At 50.9% G+C, this 20,131-nt stretch overlaps 1 protein-coding gene across 2 annotated transcripts in view; it reads left to right on the forward strand.

Moving 5' to 3' along the window:
• Positions 1-20,131, forward strand: part of LOC310786937 (glutamate receptor 1-like) — a gene marked incomplete at its 3' end in the record, with an annotated part of 287,668 nt that overhangs the window by 197,200 nt on the left and 70,337 nt on the right. For both annotated transcript variants that reach the window (XM_083648279.1, XM_083648280.1), the window contains one exon: positions 17,219-17,425. In XM_083648279.1, the coding sequence (XP_083504405.1) occupies positions 17,219-17,425 (207 nt within the window). The remainder of the gene's footprint in view (positions 1-17,218; positions 17,426-20,131) is intronic.

Here is a 20,131-nt window from a genome sequence, read left to right on the forward strand (position 1 = left end):
ATTTTTTGTCTCCCAGATGCCATCCTTGATGGCCTCATTGGACGCCAGGTGACGTCCGTTGAGGGGAGGGTACTGTTAGGATGACGTCATCATTCCTACTTTGACGTCGTCATTCCGACTATGATGTCATCGATCACTGATGATGTCATGGTTCATAAGTGTCTTTCATGCCTTTCGCTAGTGATGTCATAGCACAGGTGATGTCATGTCTCTGATGATGTCACAAACGGTATGATGTCATAGCACAGGTGGTGTCATGCTCGGATCTATAAAGGCCTGTTCCGGCAGGCTCTCGCGAGTGATTCATAAATTCACATCAAGGATCATACCAATCTCTGCAACGTCTGCAACCTGCAACTTCTGCAACCAGCAACTTCTGCAATCTCTGCGACCGTTCCCAAACCTCGAACTGTGCAGCCCCAGCCATCAAGTTCCACAACACCCCAGCTTCTCAAGACCTACCAAGTTTCCCGTGGCCCTCAACTACCCGCGAATAGATCCCCATGTCTGACACCGATCCTGACAAGAGCCATCTATATGGCTCTGGCTGCAGCATGAGCGGTTTCTCTTTGATCACGGAGGTTTTTCCTGCTGTTTTCGGACCTTCCTCTAATCTGGAGAGCACTGTCGCCACCTAATGGGTCGGTAAAATAGGTTATACACCTTCAACATGCCCCAAAATTTTACAGGAGATATATTAGGCTTTGATCCACGTCCCACCGTCAAAAAACGCAATTGACGACTAGTCGTCATTGGCACTCAACGTTACTAAAGCATTTGACGACTAAAGTCGTCATTGGCACTCAATGAGTTAAACAAACAAAACCTCTGGGGGCAGGCTCGTTTCAATGTCTGAATAAGCAGAACTCAAGGGGCTTCGTCGGTAGCGGAAGAAAATCCCTTTCCGCTCCCTGCAACCTCTGCCATTGCTCTCTCCAAAGGTTGGTTAGAGCCATTGGCTCCAACCGACCAGCTCTGACCATTATGGATTTCCTTTCCGCTCCCTGCGGGTCGCTCTCAAATCCCTCCGTCTCTATGAAACAACAAAAACAACTCTAGCTCGTTGCTAGTAGCAAGTAGCAATCATAAGTTTTGGCTACACACCAATCGACTCTCGGTCACGTCCATTCCATTTGATTGGGTAAAGCGCAGCATGCGTGCCTGCCTCCTGCGCGCCTGCCTCCTGCGCGCTTTTCACAGAGCTTGCCGACAGATTTTCGATGCAAGTCAAAAGTCTGTCTCGAAAGATTAACTAGAGATGAGGCGATATGCTTACCTCACGATACTATCGTATCTCAATGTTTCTTCAATGCGTCTGGGGTTCATTCACACCTGTACTGAGAACTCTCCACTTATGATCGGATCACACACGACGCATGTGAAAAATGACACAAAAAACAGCTCTTAACATCTAATTCAGGGGTTCCGAAACTTAAAGGGGGACTGACCCCCCCCCCCAGATTTCTTGCAAAACGGTATTCTACTTGAGTTGAATATATACTCCCTTCTTTAGCTGGCAGAATTCCTCCCCCATAAACTAACATATCTTGGCCAATAAGTATGTAACATACAAAATAAAACAACCCGTAATGTTTTCATTTGATGTAGAATGCAGAGGACATGTAACTGTTTAGTTAAACTTGCATTCCAGGAATATTGCTCTAAAGATAACGTAAATGGCTCGAGTTTCGTCCTGAAACCCACTCGCTTTGCGCCAGAACACAATCGATTTGGGGTTGGAACACGCCAGGATTGGCCAACGCCAGTACCCAGAACTGTCAAATCAAATCATCGACAGAGACGCTATGGCCCGCCTCCCAGTATTCTCAGTGTATCCGAGATAGATATCATAGAAAGTGTTATGAATATGGCCACGTTATCAACAGCAAACTAACGCTGGTGATCCGTATGGAAACACTGTTACTCGAAATGGTTAAAAGTTCTATCAATTTGGTCATTCAGTGGCGTTTTACTGCCATGTAACTAACTAACTAGCGGCTAATATTAGCCACAGTAGGCGATTACCCATGGATGCATTGCTCTTAAAGGGCTCGCGCCGCGTGAACTACAGTAATCACATGAGTGGGGCACGCGCAAATACCAGCGTGACGTCACGATGTACCAAATCTCCCATTCATTTGAGGGCACACAAAAAAGGAGGTTTGAAGCCATAGAGGGAACTTATGCTGCTGAAAATGATACAAATGGTACAATGGTAACAGTTTGGTCTCAAATGTGGAGATTTTGACCAGAATTCTTCACACACCACGCCAAAAGTCATATATATTGGTTAAAAGCGGAAAAAAAGTGTTTTGGGGGTAAGTTACACTTTAAGAATGCCGCGGCCCACTTTGAAATCTGAAAATTTGCCGGGACCCACCCAACCCTTTAATCACAACTCTGATCAACACACGAGACTAAGATGATGTATTTATGTTTTTTGTATTATATATTTTTTCTATTTCATTAACAGAGCATGTGAACTTGGACATAATGGAAATTAATAATCCATCCACATACAAAAACATTTCGGCAAAATACCCAAAAGCACATTGCCAACATTTTCTCCCCCCTTACTCATCAGAAGTATTTGCATGCATAACACATTTGTTGAGACAAAATGTGATGATCAACAACAGAAGAAATCAATCCACAAGCTATTAATGCTAGGCTGTGAAAAATCCTACCTTACCTGTAAACGGGAGACTTGTGGTACCCATTGAACCAATTTTCATTCGGATAAATTGAGCTGAGAGGTCAAGGAACCCCTTTGAAATAGGTTTCCCTTGCCCAAATTTAACCTACGTTTGCAGTATTATTTAGCCTCCTTCCTGACAAGCTAGCATATTATGCTTGGTACAAATGGATGCCTTAGGTCTAGGGCTGTCCCAAACGATTATTTTCTTATCGATTAATCTAACGATTATTTTTTCGATTTGTCGATTAATCTAACGATTATTTTTTATTTAATTCTTTTATTATATAACAATAAATTTATCCAAAACAAATAAATAACCAAAAACGTCTCAATTTCAGTATTTTATTTAACCATCTCATTCTCTTTAACAGTCCAACATAAAATCTAAATAAAATTAAAGCAAGAGCTTGTCCTCAAATAAAATGAATACATAGTGCAATTCAAAATAAAATAGTAGAATAAATAAAATTCAAGTCACTTTCAGGAGGAATACCAAAAACCTTGTGCAATGTCAACTGAGTTTAGCAGCAGTCCAACATAAAATCATCATCTTACAACCTACAATGGTGTGCAAAATTGTTCATCATGATTCATCACTGTATGTATGAACCCTTTCCCTAAACTGAGGAGGATCAGTATTTTTACAGGACATGGATTTATTTAATCACTGGAGTAATGTGCAGCTAACTCAGCCAAATGTATGTTTGCATCAGTGTGGGGGTAAGGAAATAAATAATACAAACGATTTACAGACTAACAGTCACAGACTGTAACAATGGTCTGTAACGTTATTTTTGATCTCATCTTACATGGCCGTGAACGCAAACAGAAGAATGTAAACAGCCGAATAGCACTGTTAAATGATGCACTGTTAAATTAACGTGAGCAGCAACAGACTAAAAATGGTCTGTAACGTTATTTTTGATCTCATCTTACATGGCCGTGAACGCAAACAGAAGAATGTAAACAGCCGAATAGCACTGTTAAATGATGCACGCAGTAAATTAACGTGAGCAGCAACATACTGAAGCGATCCGCTCCCGGGACCATTACGTGAGGAAGAGAGGAGGCAACAGGCTTCGGTACAGGCTTTTTATTCACAGTCATGGCTCCGCTCGATAAATGGTCTCATCCCACCGGTAAAAACCGGCCCAGCCCGGTTAGATTTGAGGCTGAGTCGTGCTACTTTTGGTCCCTCCGGGTTCATACGGTGACGTGAAAACATTGTAGACGACTGATTGGTCAGGCAGAATCGTGTTTACTGTCTATCCTACTGACTGTCAATGCAGCGCTGCGTACCAGTTTAGTGGGGGCTTACCTTCTCTTATATTATGTTATTTCCATCAGTCTTTTGTGTTGCTGCCTTCGGCGCTGGTGAAATAAAATCGATCTCCTTGCTCAGCTTTAACATGCGCTCCTCGGGAAGCCCTTTGTAGTTGCCTCCGCTAGGCCGCAGGCGAAGCCGCGGGTCTTGCCTGTTGAGCTGCCGCTGGGGTTCTCCTCATAGCGCCTCTCCCGTCCCCGCGCAGTGCATGCATGTGAGTTTGAGTAACAACAAAGTGATATCCATTCTCCTAGCCGATTGTCACATTTGCCCATGTACACTGTAGGTCATTTAGAGGCACCAGTATTTCATAATCAGTTTAAAAGTTCCGTGTATTGATTTCATTTTAACGTTATACTTATAGCCTACTTCGGCAATGGGCGGAGGGCAGATATGCGGTCCCATTGACGACCAGGTGTGGGCGGAGGCAAGTAAACTTGCTATGGAAACAGAGTCTATATCAAGTCGAGCCGAGTAATACCAGATAGAGTGGAGCTGTACTGTGCTGTTATATGTGGTGGAAATGAGCCATTAGTTACCACAACAACTCTTGGCGGGTGTCACGCTCTAGCTAGCTACCGGCTTCCTAGCTTATTCAGACTGACTCAGGCATGCGCAGACAGACAGGAAGCAGCTCCGCGCTCATCCCGTTCCCCCCAGGAACCACCCTCCACATCAGTTCCTACCTAAACCCAGATTCGCCACATTATCTCCTCCCAACAAGAGCCAGCTCCCACGCTGGCACCCACAACCCACACACATCCCCTGTGCCAAAACAACAATACTCCAATAACACTTTTTTTCCGTCACTGCATCAACTCCATTCCCCAGCAAATAGTCTCTTCCTTTTTTTCTAAACACACCACTTAATTTTCACTTAGCATTCTGCACTCTTTTTTTTCCACACATTTCCATTACCACCATTTCCATCCCCCCTTTTACCAACACTCCTCCCGAGTGGCACAGTAACCATGCAAGCCCAACATCAAACATTACAACATTTTTTTTTTTTTTTTTTTTTTTTTTTTTTTTACTCGTAAGGCACATAGTCCTGGTGACTCACTGGAGCCCTTCTCTGCCTCTGCGGCCTCCTCGACCCTGTGGGCCCGCCTTGGAGGGCAGCAGGGAGAGGACTAAATGGGCTAACACTCTCTGTCCCGGGGGATTCCACCACAACATCTCTCCGCGAGAGTGTTGGGCGGACAGCGTCCGTGGTGGGAAGACAATCCCCCCGGTAAGGGGCCAGCCGGTCCCTGTGAAGCACCACCACCCTCCCCCCGAGTGGCATTTGGACCCTGTACACCACCTCCCCCAACCTTTCCAACAGCTTACATGGGCCCACCCAGTGACTGTCCAGCTTGGGGCACCGACCCTTCTTCCTCCTAGGGCTATAGACCCAGACCAGCTCCCCGGCCTGGAACTGCCTTCCCCTGGCCCTCACATCATAGTTCCTCTTCTGCCTCCTACCCGCTTTCTCCTGCTGATCCCGGGCAAAGTTGTGGGCGGACTCCAACCAATCCTGGCGTCTCCTGGCGTACTCTCTTCCCGGAGGCGCGTCGGGTGTGTCCGGGGGTCTGCCGAACTCCATTTCCGCTGGCGTCCGCAGTTCCCGTCCCAACATGAGCAGAGCGGGGGTGCAGGAGGTGGACTCTTGAACAGCAGACCTGTAGGCCTTGAGGATGAGGGGAAGGTGCGTGTCCCAGTCCCGCTGGTGTTCTTCGGTGAGGATGGCCAACTGTTTTCCCAGAGTCCTATTGAATCTTTCTACAAGGCCGTCACTCTGGGGGTGTAGCGCCGTGGTTCCTCCCTTGGTCACTGTGGAGGGTCTCCGGCGCCCCGAACCTGCTGAACATGCCCCCCACCAGTGCGTCGACCACCGTTCCAGCCTCCTGATCTGGCAGCGCGTATGCTTCCGGCCACTTTGTAAAATAGTCCATGGCTGCCAGGACGTATCGATTCCCTTTTTCAGTGCATGGGAACGGTCCCATCACGTCCATCGCCACCCTTTCCATGGGGGCTCCCACCGCTAGTGGTTGGAGCGGGGCGTGAGACTGACCTAGGGGACCCTTGTAGGCCGAGCACAGGTCACAGCGGCGGCAAAATTCCTCTATGTCTCTCCTCATTCGCCCCCAGTAGAAACCCTGTCAAAGGCGGCGGAGGGTTTTATTGACTCCAAAGTGTCCAGCCCCCGCGGTGCCATGGCAGCTCTTGAACACCTCCTCCCTCAATGTTTTTGGCACCACCTTCCACCACTTGCTTTCTCCCGTCGCTGGCTCCTTCCAGGACCTCAGCAGCACCCCGTCGCTCAGTCGCAGGGCCCCAAACTCCGACGACAGCCCTTTGGTTGTGGCGGTGGTGTTGTAAGAATTTTCCTACTTCCTAAATAATCCAACACTATTTGCTTAAAAAGAATATGATTTATTATACATGTGCGCACATGGAAGCTCTGTTCTCATACCTCTCAACAGACCAACTTCCAGTTCCATCAATGTATTCACTATTTGAATGGGAGCAGACAGAGGTGGAGCTTGAATACTAATTACCAGGAGGAGTTAACTGTAACCACTCCTTATGCATAATTTTGGGTAGGTTTAACGACAGTGGCCCCTGCCACCTCTCCCCAGGGCGGCTTCTGGCCGTTCTCTACCCACTGCAGGAGTGGCCACAACTCCGCGTCTCGCTCCTGATGGGCTCTCCAATCCGCCGCTTCAGCCATCCGCAGCCCCCTGCACACCGGCCCGTTTCCCGTGTGGTTGGGACATATCCTCGCATCCTCCTGGAGCTCTCTCTCCCTCGCTTCTCTCTTCTCGCAGTACTGATACCCCCCTTCAGTGCAGGGGCGTCGTGACAGGGCGTCTGCGTTGATATGGCGTGCTCCGGCCCTGTACTCGATGGTGAAGTTGTAGTCCGCTAGCTTTTCCAGCCAGCGACACACCTGCCCCTCTGGTTGTCGGAAGGACCACAGCCACTGCAAGGCTGAGTGGTCAGTCCTGATGGTGAATTGAGGCAGACCCAGGAGGTAGTAACGGAAGTGCTGTAATGCCTCCGCGACGGCGAGGAGCTCCTGGCGGGTGACGCAGTAGTTCCGCTCCGCTTTATCAAACGTTTTGCTGAAGTACGCCACCACTCTCTCCCCGTCTGGCCCCACCTGGGACAGCACGGCTCCCATACCCCCGTTGCTGGCGTCAGTGTCCAGTAGGAACGGCAGGGTGGGGTCTGGTGCTCTGAGCACAGGGGCCTCCGTCAGCGCCTTCTTGAGGGAGTCGAACGCCTGCTGGCATTCTGACGTCCAGTGGAAGTCTGTGTTCTTTTCTTTCAGCCGGAACAGGGGCTCGGCGATTTTAGAAAATCCCTTTACGAATCTCCTATAGTATGAGGCGAGCCCCACGAAGCTCTCGAGCTGTCCCTTGTCCCCGGGGGTGGGCCACTCCACTACCGCCCGTGTCTTCTCCTTTAGTGTGCAGATGCCCCCTGCGCCAATGCCGTGCCCCAGGAACTCCACCTCTCGCTTCATGAAGTGGCACTTATCTGGGTGTAATTTCAGGCCCGCCTCCGCAATCTTCTCCAGCACCCTCCGTAACGCCTCCAGTGCTGCCCGGAACGAGCTGCCGTGTGCCAATATGTCATCCAAGTACACGACACATTCTCTCTGGGGAATCTCCCCCAGCATTTTCTCCATCAGTCTTTCAAACGTTGCTGGGGTGTTGCACAGCCCGAAAGCGAGGACTCGAAACTGCCACAGCCCTCTCTCAGTGCAGAAGGCAGTTTTCGGCTTGGCTTCATTACTGAGGGACACCTGCCAGTAGCCACTGCGCAGGTCTAGTGAGGAAAACCAGGAGGAGTCCCCCACCACATCTAGCAGTTCATTGATGATGGGCAACGGGTACGCGTCTTTCTTCGTCACTTTGTTCAGTGACCTATAGTCCACGCAGAACCTAATTTTTGAGCCCGTTTTCTTTTTTACCATCACCACCCCTGATGCCCACGGGCTGTCGGACGGCTCGATGATCCCCCCTCGCAGCATTACCTCAATGGCCTCATTCGCTGCTTCCTTATATGCTGCCGGGAGTCGACGGGGACGTGATCTGATGGGATACGCCCCCTCGGTATCTATCTGGTGCTGCACCAGGTGTGTACGGCCCAGTTCCTCGTCCGAAAGGGCTTCCCCCCCGCTCGTCTTTGGCGTCTCTAACGAAGGGGGTCCCTGTGGCGTAAAGGGGGCTGCTGTTGCCGACAGGGGCTGGCTAGTGGCCGGGGGAAGGGGCTGATCGTCGGGGGAGGGGTTTAGGGGAAGTGAGTCTGGTGTCTCAGGGACATAGCCCTGCGGGATGCTAGGGCCGGTGGGGGAGGAGCTATCACTGATGGACGGGAAAACTGCAGCGTCCCCGCATGTCTCCATAGCTCTCACCGCAAGTGGGTCTGTTCTCGGGGCTTGTGGGAGGAGCATTAACTTGACAGTGGGGCCGCCAGGGAAACACAGGGTGTTTTCCCCTAGGTTCATTATGCAGCGAGTAAACTTATGGAAGTCTAAACCCAGTATGCAGCGCTCCTGCACATCTGCTACCCATACCTGGAAACTCACTGACAGTCCCCCCACATTTATCGTGACCCTCGCCCTCCCCTTCATGGGAGCCAACTCACCGGTCACTGTCCGCAGTTGCTTCACTGTAGACTCCAACTGCACTCCCACCGGAACAAGCTCAGGTCTCAGTATCGTTGCAGTGGACCCGGTGTCCACTAGGGCCACATGCTGCACCCCTGCCAGGCTGACAGGGACGTAGCAGGACCCCAGAAATTTCCCCACCCTTGTCCACCCCACCACCATGTCCGATTCGGCGTTGTTCTCCGCTCCGGGGGAAAACGGAGCCTCACTCCCCCAGCTGTGCCATCGGGCTCCTTCTGCCGATGACCGGCCAGCATGGGACATGATGCCGGGGGTCCGCTCCGTCCCTTCTACGTGAACCCTGCACCGTTTCCCCGCCCCCTCCCTCGCCTGCGGCATTCTCTTGCCAGATGTCCGGGGCGGTCACACTCCCAACAGCGCCTCACTTCCCGTTGAGGTGGTGTTGCACTGGGCGGAGATTGCAGCGTCACAGCCCGTATCAGCTCGGCCATCTGTTCTGTCAGCTTGTTCGCCCATGCTGGTTCGTCCTGGGCCGGGTTGTACTCCACTGTAGCCCTCACGGTGGGGTTGCCCCCCCCCCCGCGCTGTCCTCCATGGCCACCGCCCCCACGATCTCTCTCTCTGATGCCAGCTCCAACGCCTCCGGCAGCGTCCTTGGCCGTGCCAGCTCGGTCTGGGCGCGCAGCCAAGGCGTGGTCAAAGCTCGGACAAACTGATCCCTGGCGAGTGCACTCTGCACCTCTGGCAACATTTCAGTATATGCCCTTCTTGATAGAGTCTCAATGTCATTAGCCAAAACACGCAGTGACTCGCCAGGCTGTCGGCGTCTGTTGCTCAGTTCGGCGCGTTGTATACTCGGCAGCTCACAATGCCCGAATCTCCTCTGCAGGGCCCCCACCAGTGCCCCATAGTCACCTCTTTCCCCTGGGCTTAGCATTAGCAAGCATGATGACGCGTCATCCGCTAGGCACCTAGCTAGCTTCATTCCTTTCTCTTGCTTTGTCCAGCCCTCATCAGCCGCTATCAGTTCGAATTGGGCCTGAAACGCCTCCCAACTATGTTCACCGGTGTACCTCTGTGTCTTGGCGGGGGCCCACCTGCTGTTCCTCGCTGGCACCAGCTGCCCATGATCTCTCTTGGCCTCTGCTGCTCCACGCACGGGCCCCCGTCCGCCAGCGGGGTCCAGCTCGGCGCTGAGTGCTGCCCGCTCGAAGTCCTCCATCATCCGTCTGTATTCCTCCTTCACCCGTCTGTATTCCCCCTTTATGCTCGCCAGCGTATCCTTCTTCCCCGCGAACACCGAGGTTGCAGCCTCTTCCCTCTTAATCTTGGGTTTGGCTCCGTTCCCCTCCATGTCTCTCTCTCTTTTGTTTTTACGGGGTTTTTTTTTTTTTTCGATGTTACCACTACCGCACGAGCGAGAGGCAAAGTTCGTAGATCCCACTTCTGGACACCAATGAAGCGATCCGCTCCCGGGACCGTTACGTGAGGAAGAGAGGAGGCAACAGGCTTCGGTACAGGCTTTTTATTCACAGTTAGTTACCACAACAACTCTTGGCGGTTGTCACGCTCTAGCTAGCTACCGGCTTCCTAGCTTATTCAGACTGACTCAGGCATGCGCAGACAGACAGGAAGCAGCTCCGCGCTCATCCCGTTCCCCCCAGGAACCACCCTCCACATCAGTTCCTACCTAAACCCAGATTCGCCACAATACTAACAATGGTCTGTACTCTGTAACATTAGTTTAATCAATTGTCTACATGTTAGCCGTGAAAGCAAACGGAAATATACGTTAACGTTAAACGGCCGAATAACACTGTTAAATGGTGTAATGTTATGTTCGCTGCGGTGCAGAAATTACTTTCAACATGACGGTGATAAGCTGTATTCAGCCCTCAATTATAAACCGTTATAACGTTATAAATATAGTCACGACGTTAACAACTAACCAATGCTGGGGGTCCGTATGGAAAGTGGAAATCGAAATGGTTAAAGATTAAATCAATTAGGTCATTCAGGGGCATTTTACTGCCATGTAAAGTAACGACAAGTAACAGTTAGCCGCTAACATTAGCCACACTATTTTGTCTTTTGTGACGATTGTGACGCGTTGAGGCACGTAGCGTGCGTCGACGTAATTACGTAGTCGACGTCATCGATTACGTCGACTCGCGGGGACAGCCCTACTTAGGTCTTCTAGTTTCTGCTGATAACAGGATCTTCACTGTAGCTTTAACACATTCACTGCCAACAGTTTATCCAATACAGTAGGTAGCTTCTGCCAAGGTTTTTTTTGAGGATTCTGGCTCATCTTTCAAGAGCCGAGGATTATTTTCTGCTAGGACTTTGTGAACACAAAATATCTCAAAAGAACTAATAGAATGTGTGCTTTCTCTGTCTAAAAGAGTTAGTTTTTATCATGTTCTGTTATGTAGGCATTAGCAGTTGAATATAGCATGGTTTCAGCGTCTGAGAAGGAAAGCTGAGATAAATGCATTTTTGTGAAATTCGATAGAACAGGCAGAACAGTCACTTTAACCATTTATTTTTGGCATCAGTGAGACATCAGACATCTAAACAATAGTTCTGAACAGTAATTTCCTCCAATATAACAGCACCCCGCAAACTCCTCCCTCCGTGGGTGTGTCTCTGGTGGCTCTGCAGCGTGTGTCACAGGCGAGTCTCTGCTGCCTGTCTGTGCTGCCTGTCGGCCGCTCGTCGCGCGAGTCTGGATCGGGCTCGTTTCTGGGGTTTCGGTTGTGAGCTGGGATGAAGCTGCGTGCGATTCTGGGCTTTCTGCTGCGTGTTTCAAAGTGTGTTGCACCCAGAGTCTATTTTTGGAATCCCCCACCGTTGTGCGCCAGCTCCCAGCGTGAAAGCGTTTTCGCCAAACCATTCTCATGAGAATGGTTTCCTCACGCTTTTTCCTGCTGTTTTTGCTCGGCTTTCTCTAGTCTGGAGAGCACTGTCGCCACTTAGTGGGTCGGTGGAATGGGTTGTACACGTTCGGTGGCTCCCATATTTTTATAGGAGATGTAGGGGGCTTTGATCCACGTCCCACCGTAAAAAGAAAATTGACGAGTTAACTCGTCGACGGCAGTCAACCGTTGGTTTCTGTTTGACGAGTTAACTCGTCAACGGCAGTGAACGTGTTAACAATGACCCTGATACAGCCATTTGATTACCTGTGAATATCGGGAGTGTTGGCCTACCTGCAGTACCTCCCTCCACCTGTGGAGGCCCACCTGCAGTACCTCCCTCCACCTGTGGAGGCCTACCTGCAGTACCTCCCTCCACCTGTGGAGGCCCACAGTTTGGGAATGACTGATCTAATTACATTCAGCATGTGTAACAAAATGATCGGGGGAAATGTAACAGACAGTGAACTGGTCACGGTCATGAACTGACCCGCATGCACAAAAGATCAATAATAAAGGTTTATCATCCAGAATATGGTCAAGCTCACTGTAAAACGGGCAGGTGATCCGACCTTGAATGCATCATTGGTTTGTCTTTCTTTAAACTTGGCTTTAAGGCTCTTAACTGTTCTCTGACACTGCAGCCACGTTCTTCTGTGGCCCCATTCAGCCATTTCTTTAGGGATGCTTTCAAACAGACTGGTTACGATAATGACTAGGGTTGGGTAGCGAAACCCCCGTACCGCTATCAGTACTTTTACAACCGGTACTACCGGTACCGAATTGCAATGCAGATTTAGGTGCCTCATTTAGGTGCCATGCCTGAACTGCTGAAATATCCACCCTCAGGTGCTTCACTAACATAGGGCGTCACACATAACATTATTGTTTGAAATCCTCTTTACAGCCTCTTAAAAAAAGAAGAAGCATTAAATCCACTTACACTTTTTTAAAGTACCGTTTCAGGCACCATTTAGCCTCCGGTACCACTTTAAAATGATTGTTTTAGCACCGATATCGGAGAAATACTAAACGATACCCATCCCTAGATATGACCCCTCAAGTTTTTCTCCTATGGAAAATCCTTGCTGTCTAACTGTCCCTCCACTGACTACTCCATCACAGCAGCTGTCTTCCATGTTTGTTAAGTTAAGTTCAGTTATCCTTTATTTATCCCCATGGGGAAATTCATCCTCTGCATTTGACCCATCCTCTACTAGGAATCTTCCTAGAACTAGGAGCAGTGGGCAGCCGCAGTGCAGCGCCTGGGGACCAAGTCGAGTTATTTTGCCAGTGCCTTGGTCAGGGGCACTGACAGGAGTATTAACCCTAACATACATGTCTTTGATGGTGGGAGGACACCGGAGCACGTGGAGTAAACCCACACGAACACGGGGAGAACATGCAAACTCCACACAGAAAGGACCTGGGACGGACCGGGGTTCGAACCCGGGACCTTAATAATAATAATAATAATAGATGGGACTTATATAGCGCTTTTCCAGGGCTCAAAGACGCTTTACAATAGGCTAAACAAAACTAAACACTGAGGGGGGCGGGGGGAGACGTTAGTGAACATATAACGACAGAGATTACACTAAACACTGAGTACTATGTGGGGGGGGGGGCGATAGTGGTGGGACAAGACAGTAGACAGAGACAGCACACTAGCAAGGATAGGGGGAGGGAGCAGAGGGACTAAGGGAAGGCGGTGGAAAAGAGATGGGTTTTGAGGCGGGAGTGGAAGACTGTGAGGGGCTCTGATGTTCTGATGTCTTGGGGGAGGGCGTTCCAGAGTCTGGGAGCTGCCCGAGAGAAAGCTCTGTCCCCAAAGCTGCGGAGTTTGGACTTGGGGGTGGAAAGGAGGTCGGCTGAGGAGGATCTGAGGGACCGGGAGGGTTGGTAGGGGGAGAGGAGATCTGTGAGGTAAGGGGGGGCCAGTTTATGAAGGGCTTTGTAAGTGATGACCAGGATTTTATAGTTGATGCGGTGGGGGATGGGAAGCCAGTGGAGTTCTTTGAGGACAGGGGTGATGTGGTGCCAGGATTTGGTGTGGGTGAGGAGTCGAGCTGCTGCATTCTGAACCAGTTGGAGTCTGTTGATGAGGGTGGAGTTGATGCCGTGGAGGAGTGAGTTGCAGTAATCCAGGCGGGAGGAGATGAAGGCGTGAATGAGAGTTTCAGCAGTGGAGTGTGAGAGGGAGGGGCGAATTTTGGCAATGTTACGGAGGTGGTAGAAGGAGGATTTGACAATTTGACGGATGTGGGGTTCAAGGGAAAGGGTGGGGTCAATGATGACACCAAGATTGCGTGCCTGGGAGGAAGGGGAAACAGTGGTGTTGTCGATGGTGAGGGTGGGGTTGTTGGTTTTGGAGAGAGTGGACTTGGAGCCGATGAGGAGAAGTTCTGTTTTATTGCTGTTGAGTTGTAAAAAGTTTTCTTGCATCCAGGATTTAATGGCAGACAGGCAGGAGTTGATGTGGGAGAGGGGTGGGTTGTGGGGGGAGGTGGTGCTGAGGTAGATCTGAGTGTCGTCGGCATAACAATGAAAGTCCAGGTTGAAGTGACGGAGGATCTGACCGAGGGGGAGGATGTAAGTGATGAACAGAAATGGACCGAGTACAGAACCTTGGGGGACACCGTGTGAAACTATAGAGGGAGCAGAGGAGTGGTTGTGTAGGGAAATGAACTGAGAACGGTTGGAGAGGTAGGAGTGAATCCACCTGAGTGCAGTACCTTCGATACCGAGATCTTCCAATCTGGAGAGCAGGATGTTATGGTTCACGGTATCGAAGGCTGCACTCAGGTCGAGGAGGATGAGGATGGTGAGGGATCCGGAGTCGGCAGAGGTGAGGAGGTCGTTGAAGACTTTAAGGAGTGCTGTTTCAGTGCTGTGGAGGGGGCGGAAACCAGATTGGAGGGGTTCGAATAGGTCATTGGAGTGCAGGTGGTGTTGAAGTTGGGTGGCTACTATGCGTTCCAGGGTTTTTGAGAGGAAGGGGAGGTTGGAGATAGGCCGGTAGTGATTGAGGCAGGATGGGTCAAGACCAGGTTTCTTGAGGATGGGAGTGACGGCAGCAGTTTTGAAAGCAGAGGGGACAGTGCCATGGGAGAGTGAGGAGTTGAAGAGGTTTGTGAGGTAGGGGCAGATGACAGGAAGGCATGATTTCAAAAGGGGGGTGGGGAGGGGGTCAAGGGAGCAGGTAGTGGGTTTGGATGAGCTGATGAGTTTGGAGACGGTGGAGGCAGTGACAGGGGTGAACCGGGAAAGACGGCGGTGGGGGGGGAGGCTAGGAAAGGCAAGCGGGATGGAGAGGAGAGAAGCAGGGGTAGGGGCAGCTGGGGGGGACAGAGGGGACAGTGATTGGTAGATGGTGGTGATTTTGTCAGCAAAGAAGTGAAGGAAAGCAGTGCATTGTTCAGATGAGGAGGTAGGGAAGGCGTCGGTGCGGGGCTTGAGGAGGCTGTTGACGGTGGAAAAGAGGGTTTTGGGATTACGGCTGGGATCGTTGATGATGGAGGAAAAATAGACAGACTTGGCGGCAGTGAGGGCATCTTTGTAAGTTGAGAGGTGGAGTTTGTAGGCTTCGAGGTGAACGGTGAGTGGTGTTTTCATGATGAGTCTTTCCAATTGACGGCCGGTCTGTTTGAGTGTGCGGAGTTGAGGTGTGAACCAAGGTGCAGAGGTAGTGAAGGAGACGGTTTTTGTTTTGAGAGGGGCCAGCAGGTTGAGGGAAGCAGATAGTGTGTTGTTGAGGTTGTTTGTGAGATCATCAGGTGAGGTGGGGGGAGGTTCCTGGGGGAGAGTGTTGGAGATCAGATCGGAGAGTTGGAGGGGGTCAATGGATTTTATTTTCCGGAAGGTGATTTGCCTGAGGATCTGTGGACGTGGGGTTGGGGATGGGACAGTGAACTGGATGATGCTATGGTCTGACAGAGGGAATGGGGACGGATGGATGTTGTGGACTGGTAGATTGAGGGAGCAGACGAGATCGAGGATGTGGCCTTTGACATGGGTGGGGAAAGTGATGTGCTGGGTGAGGTTGAAGTTGTCCAGTAAGGTGGTGAATTCAGAGGTGAACTTGGAGGTTGGTGAGTCGATGTGAATGTTGAAGTCGCCGAGGAGCAGTAGACGGGAGGAGAGGGATGAGGCAATTGTGAGAAGTTCAGACAGATCAGATAAAAAAGATGGGTTTGGTTTGGGGGGCCGGTAGATGAGAATAACAGTCAGTGAGAAGCAGGTTTTGAAGGCAAGTGATTCAAATGAGGAGACAGTGGGGAGGATGAGTTCTGAAGTCCGAAAGTTCTGGTTGAATATTACTGCAAGACCACCTCCACGGCGGGAGGGACGGGGTTTAGAAATGTAATTAAAGCCAGGGGGGGATGATTGGTTGAGGGAGAAGAAGTCATCAGGTTGTTGCCAGGTTTCAGTGAGGAGGAGAAAGTCAAGTGAGTTGTCCAGTACTAGTTCGTGCAGGAGGGGGGCTTTATTGTTGAGTGATCGGGTGTTGAGGAGGGCAAAAGTGGTTGGATGGGAGGGTGGAGTAATGGGGGTAAACAGAAGAGGTCGGAGGTTGTCGAGGTTGACAGTGCGGGATGTTACAGTGGAGGGGGGACGGTGGGAGCTAATTGTATGGATGTAGGAGACCGGATGGATGTTGGAGATAGTGGAGGAATGAGGATGGCGGGGGTGTCTGGGGCTGCGGTGGAGATATCGGCGGCGGCGGAGGATGCCAGCAGAGCGAGTGGGGATGAGTGCATCATGGTGGAGCCTGTAGTTGTTATTAAGAAGCAGGAGTTCATGGGAAGAGTAGTGGATGTGAGGGGGGAAGCTGGGCTGAGGGAAAAACAGGTAGGGAGTGGCATGGAGTAAAACAGGGGGTAGGGAGAATAGGAACATGAGAAAGTTGAATGCGGGACCCATAATGGCAGCGGAGGGGTGGGAAAGTGGGGTGAGAGTAACGTTAGCACAGGGCAAGCGTTACGGTGCTACTCACGGTACAGGTGCGTTTGTGATGAATGAGGCCAGGGAGAGTGGTGTCCGGAGGGTCCAGTGAGTGAGGTAAGGGTAGTGGTAGTCCGAATGAGCAGAGGGAAATAGTCGGGGTGAGAAATACGAGCGGAGAAATTAGGGACAGAGCCGGGGGCAGCTCAACAGACGTTAGCTAGCCGGCTAGCCAGATGGAGCTAACAGCCGGTTAGCAGAGGAGCGTAGGTAGGGGGGGTAGGGAAACAGTTAGACAAGACGGACAGAGACGAAAACGGTATAGAGAAAGCAAAACAAAAGTCGATAAAAGAATAAAGTAACGTTACAAAAACAGGGAAAAGACAAACAGTCGGACGAAGAAGCGCCAGCCACACTCGACGCCAGCAGTACTCTCCGACAGACACAAACACAGTGACGTAGTGACGTAGGACGTAGGACGTAGGACAGACCTTCTTTCTGTGAGGCAACAGTGAGCCACCGTGCTGTCCCGTCCGTATTATTAACTGAGTGACTTCCACCAGCACAGAATTGTGAGGAATGTCAATCTAGAGTGACATTGCATGCTCTTAAAGAGACAAGCGCCAGTACAAACAATGGAAAATATATGTTTTAAGACAAGATTGCCAATTAACAATGTGTGAAATCTCTGTCTCCTCCCTCCCTGGTAGGAGGCTCCTTATGTGATGCTGAAGAAGAACCACGAGCAGTTTGTGGGGAACGAGAAGTACGAGGGTTACTGTGTGGAGCTGGCCACGGAGATTGCCAAGCACGTAGGCTTCAACTACCGCCTGGAGCTGGTCGGAGACGGCAAGTACGGCTCCAGAGATCCTGAGACCAAGATGTGGAACGGCATGGTGGGAGAGCTGGTCTATGGGGTGAGTCCCAGGCAGCAACCTCCGTCTTGGAATGATGAAGCTAACACGGAAGTGTAAAAAACTTGCCACTTGAGGCTGGATGGAAAATAGAATTACAGAAATTCCATAAAAATTACCCTAATTCTCACTTCATTTATGACCTCAGTAAACACTTTCCTCAATGAGTTTATGGTCTCAATTACTAGTGTCAAGTCTTTTTCAATATAGCATGATGTTCATTTTGTAAATTATGGTCCCATATGGTCCCAGCAAATAGACGATAAAGCAGTCTGCTTTTGGGTGTGATTGAGAGGTCACCTGGCCACTGATCACGCAACTCGCCAACACAGAACAAATATCAGCTGGCGCTGCGTCTGTCTGGCTAGGAGAGAGAGGCGCCAGGAGAGAGGCGACCAGCTGTGCGAGCTCCGTGACTTCGTAGGGAAAATAGGTCTTTTTTTTAGAGTAATTTCGTTTTATTTATAATTTCGTTGCGTCTAGTGGCTTTGTAAATATCTAGCGCATATATCAGTGTCTTTTATACAGTGTACATAGTAGCGTATGTGCACTTTTTTGGCAAAAGGAAGCACAACTACAGCACGGATTACTGTGGGATCACCACAGGTCTATTGTCCTATTGTTCCCACTGCGTCCCCCCCCCCAAAGGGACAGGGCCAGCGAGATGGCGGACAACGACAACATTATCGATAACAACACTATCGATAACAAAGACGGTGCCAGCGGGACCACCGCACGTAGGTACAACAGGGGCGCGCTGATAAACATCAGAAATGCGCGGAAACAACCCAAACAAAACTGGCAAACTCCCGACCTCACGGAATTTCCTGAACTTATAAAACACCAGCGGAAAAGAGGTAGGAGAGGGGGGATTCTCGCCCGCCTAAGGAGGCGCGCTAACAAGCCACCGTTACCAAGCGTACTGCTGGCAAATGTCCAATCCTTGGAGAATAAGTTATGTGAACTGAGAGCGCGAGCACAATTTCAAAAAGACATAGCGCGATGCAACGTTCTATGTCTGACTGAAACCTGGCTCACTCCTGATACAACGGACCACTCTATCACTATACCAGGCTTCAGGGTATTCAGAGGAGATAGAGATGAAGAACGAACCGGGAAGAAGAAAGGCGGAGGCGTTTGTCTAATGATTAACGAAAACTGGTGTGTAAACACCACTGACATGGGGAGACACTGCTCAGCAGACCTGGAATATGTAATGCTACAATGCGTGCCGTTCTGGAGTCCCCGGGAATTCACGTCTGTCACCGTCATCGGTGTTTACATACCACCACAGGCGAGCGTCACTGTCGCACTTAAAGAGTTGCAACGTGCAATCAGCGCACAAGAGACAAGACAACCAGAAATGGCCCTGGTGGTGGCTGGAGATTTCAACAGGGCAAACCTGAGAGGAAGAATGCCCACGCTCCACCAGCACATTCACTTCCCCACCCGAGGCAGAAACACATTGGACCAATGTTACTCAAATATCCGCCATGGCTACAAGGCCGTACCCCGCCCCCCCTTCGGCAAATCGGACCACGCCTCCATCCTACTCATTCCCAGGTATCAACAAAAACTAAAAAAACAGCCCCCAGCATTCCGAACCGCCCACTGCTGGTCAGACCAATCAGACGACATCCTGAGGGATTGCTTTGACAACGTACTATGGGAAGAGTTCAAAGCTGCAGGAGACCTGGGCGAATATGCAGAGACGGTGTCATGCTTCATAAGGAAGTGTACCGACAACATAGTCCCCACAAAGAGAACCAAAATAATGCCAAACCAAAAGCCCTGGGTCAACAGTGATGTCAGGGCTTCCCTTCACGCCAGGACCACCGCCTTCAGCTCTGGTACACCAGAACAATATAAGCAGACACAATATGCCCTCCGGTCCGCTATAAAAAAAGCACGGAGAGATTATGGAAGGCAGCTGGAGTCAAAATTGGACACTAACAACCCCAGACACCTGTGGAGAGGGCTCCATGCTGCCACAGACTTCAAAGAGGCGAAACGACAGAACACCAGCACGTCACCCACCCTACCAGACAAACTCAACGCGTTCTACGCTAGGTTCGACCCCTCTGCCAGAGCGCCTCCCCGCCTCCCCCCCCTCTCCCACCCCTCTCCTCCTCTCCTCCCCCCCATCACCCCCCCCTCTCCCCTCCCCCCCACCATCATCCCCCCTCTCTCCTCCCCCCCCACCACCCCTCCTCCTCTTCCCCCCCCGACCACCTCCTCTCCTCCCCCCCACCCCTCAGCACCCCCACCCCCTCCCATTCCCACCTAACCACCAACCCCCCCCCACCTCCCACCCCCCACAGATCCAGACCGCCCTCTCACCATCACTGAGGATGAGGTGCGCCGGTCGTTCCTACGTATCAACCCACGCAAGGCGGCCGGCCCGGACGGCATCCCCGGGCGGGTCCTCAAGGCCTGCGCCCACCAGCTGGCAGGCGTATTCACAGACATTTTCAACCAGCCTCTCTCCCTCCGACGCGTTCCCTCCTGATTCAAAGCAGCGACAATCATCCCCATTCCCAAGCAGCAGAAAGTGACCAGCCTCAATGACTGGCGCCCAATAGCCCTCACGCCAATAGCCAGCAAGTGCTTTGAAAAGCTGGTCATATCAAAGATCCGCCCCACACTCCCCCCGGACCACGACCCGCTACAATTTGCGTACCGCCCCAACAGGAGCACAGCGGACACAGT

The sequence above is a fragment of the Poromitra crassiceps genome (genome assembly GCF_964638095.1).
Source record: "Poromitra crassiceps genome assembly, chromosome: 1".
Taxonomy (NCBI): Eukaryota; Metazoa; Chordata; class Actinopteri; order Beryciformes; family Melamphaidae; genus Poromitra; species Poromitra crassiceps.